The 9,185-nt window shown below is 46.6% G+C and overlaps 1 protein-coding gene across 1 annotated transcript in view; it reads left to right on the top strand.

The window, feature by feature from the left end:
• The window catches only part of hs6st1a (heparan sulfate 6-O-sulfotransferase 1a), an 87,982-nt gene extending 80,772 nt beyond the window's left edge, over positions 1–7,210 (top strand). The window contains exon 2 of the mRNA XM_076294439.1: positions 6,079–7,210. Coding sequence (XP_076150554.1) covers positions 6,079–6,814 — 736 coding nt within the window. The 3' untranslated portion in view covers positions 6,815–7,210. The remainder of the gene's footprint in view (positions 1–6,078) is intronic.
• The last annotated feature ends 1,975 nt before the right edge of the window (positions 7,211–9,185 follow it).

Below are 9,185 nucleotides of genomic sequence, written 5' to 3'. Positions count from 1 at the left end.
TGTGTGTGTGTGATAAGGACAAAGAGGAGGTGGAGAGACCTGGACATGGTAGTAGGGGATATGAAGTGAGACAAAGGGAGTCCAGATCACAAACAACTAACAGACCTGTGCGCCAGAAAGATGGAGACGGGGGAATAAACAGACAAAAGTAGCCCAGAGCAGAGTGATAGAGAAGTAGATGGATGGATGGAGAGAGTTAGGGAGGGAGGGAGAGAGGGTCCCCACAGGGGCTTGGAGGTCAAGACTGAGGAGACATTCTGATGGGCAGCTAAGGGGACAGAGTGCATTACAGGAACCCCCAGGCACCCTCACACTGAAAGATTGAGGAGAGAGAGGGGTGGGGCATGGGGGGGGTCAGTAATGGAGCGAGAGAGAGGAAGAGATCTCTGAGCGAGATCAATGGCGTACAGTATCCACATCCCTTGGGAGTGGCCCTGTCTGCCACTCTCATCTCTACTGAGCCACTCAGCTAATCCTGCACTACCTCTCAGGCCTGGACGCATGTCATCTCATAATCTAGTTTTCTCTGCAGTGCTTCTCTGAGGTCTAATCCCTGTGTGTGTGTGTGTGTGTGTTAAGAGTGTGGTTCGGGCCGCAAATTTCTGTCCGAACCCGACCCGAACCCGACGGGCCTCTTCATTTTTATGTCCGAACCCGACCCGAGCCCGACGCAGATGATGCCTCAGTTATTCCCATGCTAGTGATTAAACATTCACGTTTGTGGATAGCCTGTCTTTCTTTAGCCCATTAAACGGAACAAGTGGAATTCTTGTATACAGAATCAGATGAGCATGCACACACGCAGGTCACACACAGCGCACATTAACAAGAGGCCCAAGCAAGTAGAATTCTAGTCTTACCATTGACGAAAAGTCTTGAAATGAACTGCAACAGTCTTTGAAACTACAGTCCCTCTGTCACTGATCCATGTGCAGCATCAACGTTAATTGGGGCAACTCCTCAGTTGAACGAGATGACCTTATAGCCTACCGGTAGCCTATGTCTTTACCACAGTAGGCTATACAACGCAAATAGGACTGCCTTCACATAGTAGGCCTAGACTTAATTTGCTTAGTTTTCTTTGGTCTTAAAATCTCCTGATAGGCTAACAACTTTTTTTTAACGTCACCCAAGACGTGCCACCTGAAATGCGTTGTCACGGCTACATAAACAAATCTTGCACACAGGAAGAAAGCTGTTAGGTCTTTTTTACATTTTATTTTATTCTCAAAAAAACAAACGTTTGCATCATGTAAAGCAGATCTGTTGGTTACCCAACATAATAAGCTATTTTAAATGTAAAGCTTCCAATGCATATCGCCCCCATGTGTCCGAACCCGAACCGAACCCGACAACAATTTCTAAATATTTGTCTGAACCTGACCCGTCAGGTCCCGTCGGGCTCGGGTCGGGTAGCCACACTCTAGTGTGTGTGTATGTGTACTCATGAAGATACTTTATCTCCACAAATATCTCCGGCTTGGCCAAATTGTATAGCAGCCATGCTAATAAAGCAAAATGGAATGGAATTGGAAGACACTTTTTTACGGTTGTTCTCTCTAAGGCCTCAGAGCCTGAGGTATGCCAGTGGGCACCAGTCGGACCATGCTGTTGTCCACTCGTGAGAAGAAACACTATCGTTTGATGGACTCTGTCACTTCTGGAGTGTAGGGTGGGGCTGTTTAGAGTAAAGCTCATCTGAGGAGGCTCACAGCTGAATGCTAGGCTGGCAGCCATGACTTGTAGCCCTGTGGTCAGCAAGCCCCCTGTGTTCTATAATTCATTTGTGCAGAATAAAAGATATTAATGTCATACAGAAGAGATGGAAGACAGAGATCGCTTAAGTGCCCTGAGTGATCTCTTTATAGAAATGGTTAGTTTAGCCTGAGTTATGGTGCTTCAGTCTGTGGCCATCTTCAGGAGGATTTCTAGCATTATCAGTACTTTTCCAACTATCTGTGATATAACAGGATTAGTACAATTAGCAATGGATAGCCATTCAGTCGAGCAGGAAGACACACACAATTACTATGAAGTTAATGAAAGCTCATTGCAAGTTGTCAGTTGAAGGCCTGATACGATTATGAACACTTGGACATTTTCAGCCGGTTGGAAATTAGACTAATTCTATTTTTATTTTTTATTTATTTTATTTATTAATTTGTTTGTTGTCTGTATTGTATGTCTTGGTGTCACGGGTACGCTGGCGACTACGCCGCTCCGTCCGGCATCTTTTGCGTTTGTTATTTCTTAAATGTAGTTTTATGTCTTGGTGTCACGGGTACTCCGCTATTGTCTTTGTTAGTCTATGTGTCAATGACAATGTCTTATATGTGGAGCGCTTTGGGTTGCACTCTGTGCGTGTTAAATGTGCTATACAAATAAAACTGACTTGACTTGACTTGACTATTTTTTGTGACATGGAAAAAAAATCACCCCTCCGGCAGAGGCTGGGAGTGTGAAGACTGAGTGTATGGAAATTACCCTGTTATTTATAGATCACCGTGCACATGCACAAACACACACACACACACACACGTTCGGTCAGACGCAATGGGGTAAAGCAGGTCACACCTGAAGTGTACGTGTCTTATTTCTTGAAAAAAAAAAAAAAAAAAAACCAGGGCAAGACAATAGTATGAGGCAGTCTTATGCAATAATGTGCCGCTCAGGGGTATTGTGTAACAGGCGTGATGGCTACTGTATACGGCACACAGATGTCTGAACCGATGTGCTTTTGGTGCGCTACCCATGCATAAACAGAGAAAGGGAGAATGAAAGACAAAAGGGGGGGATAAGGAGGGAGGATGAGAGCAGGGAAGTAAAAGCTCAAGGGAAAAAAGAGACAGAGAACAAAAGAGGGAGGGATGGAGAGAGGGTGTGTAAGGGGTGAGAAAGCGAGAAAGAGAAAGAGAGTTGTATTGATATGTGTGGGCAGTCAGGTAATGACCTTGGTAATGGATTGTATGGTTGTTATCAGGCCAGACAAAGTGGCTGAATCCCCACACTGCAGCCTGCCTCCCACACACTGCTGTTCATGTTCAGCTCACTTACACACACTCCAACTGTGTGTGTGTGTGTGTGTGTGTGCATTTGTTTGAGTAAGTGTGAGAAAGTGTGTGTGTGTGTGTGTGTGTGTGTGTGTGTGTGTGTGTGTGTGTGTGCATTTGTTTGAGTAAGTGTGAGAAAGTGTGTGTGTGTGTGTGTGTGTGTGTGTGTGTGTGTGCTGTGTGAAAAGGCAAGCACAGTTCTGGTTAAGATGCTTGCACCAGCACATTTACTTCCAGTTTCCCCTCTGCATTTGGGGACAGTGACCTGCCTTGCTACCTCTCTCTCACAACACCCACCCCCCCAACTTCCTCTCTTGCTACCCCACCCTCTCTCTCTCTTCTCTTCTCTCTCTCTCTCTCTCTCTCCTCTGTCTTTCTCTTTATCTCTCTCAAGGCAATTCAATGTTGCTTTATTAGCATGACTGTTGAGATACAGTGTTGCCAAAGCATGACAATAGTACATCACATTCAATTGTAAAATAACATGAAAAAGAAAAGGGAAGGGAAATAGATGGGGTGAACAGTAACACACACTCACTCACTTACACACTCACACACTCACACACACACACACACTGGATTGTATTTCTCTCTCTCCCTCCCTCTCTGTCTATGCCTATATTTTCCTCTATGTCTATATCCTATCTCTCTCTCTGCTCTTTCTGTTTTGTTTCTGTATCTTTCTTCCCTCATCTTCCTCTATTTTACCCTCTGACATTTCACTGTGTATCAATTCATTTGAGTTTAACATGCTGATCTCTCCATTTTCTATATGTGTCTGAAATCCAAACCGCAGGGAAATTACAACATCCCTGCCTGGCATGCTGAGACGAGATACAGTCAGTAACTCTGGATAGATATCGCCATCAAGTGGCCGTTTAGGGAAGTGTCTCCTATATGCCCGCACTTGTTTGTGTGTTCCTCTGCAATGACTCCGTTTTACTTCAAAGGCAAAATGTAAAGATATCCTCCATTTACAAAGCGTCCTAGAGCATATACTCATCACGCTTCATCATTTGCCTGACTTCCACAGCTGCAGGCTTGTCAGGCTTGACTGTGTTTTTTCTTGAGCGTGTGTGTGTGTGTGTGTGTGTGCTTTCTGGCTTTTTAGCAGATCCAGTATGTTTGCCGTATTGCCTTTGCTGTCAGGTCTATTATGTGGATTTATGACTTAATGGTGAAGACAATTTCTCATGCTTTCAAATGCAGTGCCACTACTGATAATGATGCCTACTTCAGCTCTCTCTTTCTCTCTCTCTCTGTCTCTCTTTCACTCACACACACACACACACACACACACACACACACACACACACACACACACACACACACACACACACACACACACACACACACACACACACATACATACATATATACTTAAACACATACATGCATACAATCATCCTGTTTATGAATGAGTCCGATGCACCAAAGACAGAGGGAGAGAGAGGGGGATGGTAAAAAGGGAGGGGGGAGGGAGGGAAGGAAGAGGGGGAGGTTCAGGACTGCTTCATGGTCCACATCTCCAATCCTGCTGAAGATCCTCAGCTGAAAGATGCGGATGTGTGTCAGTGTGTGTGTGTGTGTGTGTGTGATGTGGACATGTATGAGAATGTGTGTTTGTGTGTGTGGTGTGTTTGTGTGTCTGTGTGTGTATATCTGTGTGTGTGTGTGTGTGTGTTAAAGCAGAGCTGATATGTCTAGATAAGCAACATCTGAGCTCCAGTGAACACACACACACACACATCCATCATGTCCTGTTTGATTAGATTTCTGCCCTCCACTGCACTCCATGCCTGCAGAAAAGCACCACTCAGCACAAGCTCTGCCTGGACCCAGTGTTGGAGATGGATAATACTACCTGTAGAATTAAAAATACTTTGGCAAAAATGTATTTTTGTCATGCCAATAAAGATTTATTGAATTGAACTGAGAGGAAACAGAGAGAGAGAGAGAAAGAAATAGAGAAAGAGAGAGAAAATAGATAGAGAGGCCATATTACTTGCTGGCTGTCTGGTGTGCCTCATTGTCCATGCTGCAGTTCTGTGTGATGTCTTATCTCTTGTCTGGACTCAGTGTGAGTGGGTCTGCCTTTGGTCCTCCCTCTGCTGTCTGTAATCATTATAGACAATAACATACAGCGCCCGCCATGGGGCCTCGCCTCAGAGTCCTCAACTCCCCCTCTCTCTCCGTCTCCCTTCCCTCTCTAGCTCCATCTCTCTTCCTTCACAATGGCTTCTTTAGCCGGACTGTTTTGGAGACCATCTGGCCAAAACCAGTGCTAATATGAGTATATACAGTAGACATTATAGAATGCAACATACCGTAATCAGTTTAACTATAACATGAATTTCTTCCTCAATATTTCTCTCTCTCTATCTCTCACTCTTTTTCTCTCTCTCTCTCTCTCTCTCTCTCTCTCTCTCTGTATATGTGTGGTTCTCTCATTCTGTCTGTTCCCCTTTACCACCCCCTTTACCACCTCGTCTCTCTGAACAGTCTGTGGTCTGTGTAATGCAGAGACTATATATGGTGTAATGCAGATGGTCAGATGGGGAACATGGACTCTGTCACATGTAGAAGATGAGGACATGTCATACGATGATGAACACCACTCTGTGTTCCTGTGTGTGTGTGTGTGTGTGTGTGTGTGTGTGTGTATTTTGTGTGGGTCTGGGTATCCTTGGGCGTGCTCTCATACCTTAAGCAAAGATGAATAAATAAGGTCCAGTGAGCTCATATTGCAGTGTCCTTACTCGCACCTTGACCTCAGACACACAGAAATGTTTGACAAAATAGTAGAGAGCGTTATTCTGGTCAACCCCTCCCCTCCGTCTTCTCTCTTTTGAACTTCAATTCCCCAGTTGATCTCAGCATGTAAAGCACCAGTGCTGAGACCTGGTTATTTCGTGCATTGTAATTATGCCCAGACCATAAAGTGGGATCACTTGGTTTGATAGTGCACTGTTAACACTAATTCTCTCTCTGTGTCTCTTTCTGTCTCTCTCTCTGTCTCCCATCACAGGAAGTACTACTACATCACGCTGCTGCGTGACCCGGTGTCGCGCTACCTGAGCGAGTGGCGGCACGTGCAGCGCGGAGCCACCTGGAAGACCTCGCTGCACATGTGCGACGGCCGCACGCCCACGCCCGAGGAGCTGCCCGCCTGCTACGAGGGCACGGACTGGTCAGGCTGCACGCTGCAACAGTTCATGGACTGCCCGTACAACCTGGCCAACAACCGTCAGGTGCGCATGCTGGCCGACCTGAGCCTGGTGGGCTGCTACAACATGTCCTTCATGCCCGAGAAGAAGCGCGCCCAGATCCTGCTCGAGTCGGCCAAGAAGAACCTGCGCGACATGGCCTTCTTCGGCCTGACCGAGTTCCAGCGCAAGACGCAGTACCTGTTCGAGCGCACCTTCCGCCTGCGCTTCATCCGCCCGTTCATCCAGTACAACAGCACGCGCGCCGCCGGCGTGGACCTGGACAACGACACCATCCTGCGCATCGAGGAGCTCAACGAGCTGGACATGCAGCTGTACGACTACGCCTGGGACCTGTTCCAGCAGCGTTACCAGTACCGCCGGCAGCTGGAGCGCCGGCAGATGCGCCTGCAGAGGAGCGGGGGGCTCTTCGCCCAGCGGCGCGGCGGGGGTCCCAGCGAGGACCCGCCGCAGCCCCACGGAGACGAGCCGCCGGCCGAGGAGGCCGCCCGGTTGCCCACGGAGGACTACATGAACCACATCATCACGCGATGGTAGCACAGGACCACAGGGCAGGGGCAGGCAAACAGATGGGAAGGGCAAAGAGAGGCAGCAGAGACTTAAAGAGGGGGGGGGGGTGGCATTTGGTATTTGGGGGGTGGTGCGGGAGGGCAAAAGGATATGAGGGAGTGGTTGAAGAGAATCCCCTCTCATGAAATAGCATGCTCATAAAAAAGACTGGTGACCACCCATCTTCCAACAGAGAGGCATGATGTCAGCAGTCAGCAGTCAGCTGTCTCCCCCCAGAAGCCCTGTACCCCAATCCCTCTGTGTCTCAGACCAAACCTCCTTATATGTGGCCGGGGGACGTGTCTGTGTGGATGTGGGACTTCCCAGAATTCCTTGCGAGGCCCTTTCCTATGTGGAGCCGCCGTTGAGCTGCTGAGACAGCCGAGACAGGTTGAGACCGTGCAACCCCACGTCCCCATCCAGTGCACCCCTCCCTAGGGAAGTCAATCCACTGCACATAGTAAGAAAAAAAAGATTAAGAGAACAAAGATGAACAAAACATGTATAAAAAGATATTTGCTTAAGTGTCAGCTATCATTTCAGCTATGGATGTGTGACTTTGATGGTCCATGCCATTTTAATGGAACATGGCTTTTAAGTTTGGGTTTCTTTGTTCCTGATGCTCCTACCCAACGAGAACATTTAAAACTGTATGACCAACAGAGCTGCCTAAAGTCTTTCTGGATGCAATTTTTCAGCTTCTTACTATCCATTGACAAAGGAAAACAATGGCTTGAAGATTTTTTTTTGTATTTTAAGTATGGACAGATTGGATTTGTGTTGGTTGGACCATTGCCTTTATTTAAGCCTTTCAGATTATGGGAAATCAGTAATTTAAGTGTACTAATATATTCTACCAGAGTGTTAAAGACTGTAGACTACTCAACAACTTTGACCCTGTTTCTCACACACACACACACACACACACACACACACACACACACACACACACACACACACACACACACACACACACTGTACAGTACACTTACCCCTACACAAGTGGGAGACCAGTCACTCTCCCTTAGTTAGGGTAGAGATAGAACACACACACACACACACACACACAGGGAGAGGGAGGGGGAGAAGCCAGTAGCCAGTCAGGGAGCTGGCTGCATGTCATAGCTATGGAATCATGTTGCAACTGCCCTGTCATCACTGCTTGTGTTTGTTTATTTCATAATTTGTTGTAAGATCAAAGAAGGCATTACCTTTCCTTTTTACTTTTTTTAAAACATAGTTTTAATTTGTGTTGTCTGTGAACCAAGGGATCAACTAAAGGTGTGTTTGGCGCATTAGAAAATGTTCATATATGTGTGTGTGTGTTTGTGTGTGTGTGTGTGTGTGTGTGTGTGTGTGTAGGAGTGCAGAGGCAGTTGAGCAGGTGTGGTCTGAGTGATTGCCTTGGCCAGAGGGCCGCTGCATTCTGCCTTACCATTCCCTTGAGAGCAGCCCACTGCTCCTCTACTGTGTACTCCTGTTCCACAGAGACACTGGATACTATGAATGCATGCTGTGTGTCACAGTCAATGTGCGCACCATTACGTCAGGTTAAATAATTAGCTAACGTACGAGTATGGGAGTCTGAGGAGTATGTTTTAGTCTATACCATATTGTGTGTGTGTGTGTGTGTGTGTGTGTGTGTGTGTGTGTGTGTGTGTGTGTGTGTGTGTGTGTGTGTGTGTGTGTGTGTGTGTGTGTGTGTGTGTGTCTGTCTGTGTGTGTGTCTGTCTGTCTGTGTGTCTGTCTGTGTGTGCGTACATCAACTGTAGTGTAAATTGTTTCATGACCAATCTAATGCCATGCTCTTCAGGGACTGAATATATCTTAAGCTAGTCTGAGCTCACTCGTAAGTCTCCTATGCAGTCTCATCACTAGGAGCTGCTGGTTGTTCTGCTGTCAAGTCAGTCAAGCAGCAACGGAGCAGACAGCAGCAGGAGTCTGTAACTGATCTGCCAGGCCTGGGTCAGACCCAGAGTGGATCCGGCCCTAGTGAGGACCAGGCCTGGGTCAGACCCAGATAGGCTCTATCCCAGCACTACCTGTGGGAGGTCAGGGGAAGGGGCACACCACTGGCTATTGGTCCCATTTAATTTATTCTTTTTTTTTTCTTATTTGTGAAATATATGTAAACTTTTCTTTTACCAAGAACTGAAATACTGCTTTGTTTGGGACATAATCACAGGAAAATTAACTGCTTTCAAATTCTGGCTGATGTGTTTGACATTGTATTTTCTTCTTCTTTTCTGTGCTTTTGAAGAAGAAGCAATGTGTAATGCTTACCAATGTTGTCCTTATTTCAGGTAGCTTTCATGGTGCGCTGAAACCCTCTGTAATGTATCATACTAGATAAGGGATA

This window comes from Alosa pseudoharengus, unplaced genomic scaffold (assembly GCF_046254945.1).
Source record: "Alosa pseudoharengus isolate Yale_2024_CS ecotype anadromous, Long Island Sound unplaced genomic scaffold, YU_APseudo_1.1 YU_APseudo_1.1_scf_2, whole genome shotgun sequence".
NCBI classification, from domain to species: Eukaryota; Metazoa; Chordata; class Actinopteri; order Clupeiformes; family Clupeidae; genus Alosa; species Alosa pseudoharengus.
The sequence above is the reverse complement of the archived record's forward strand: the minus strand, read 5'-3'. Positions and strand labels throughout refer to the sequence as shown.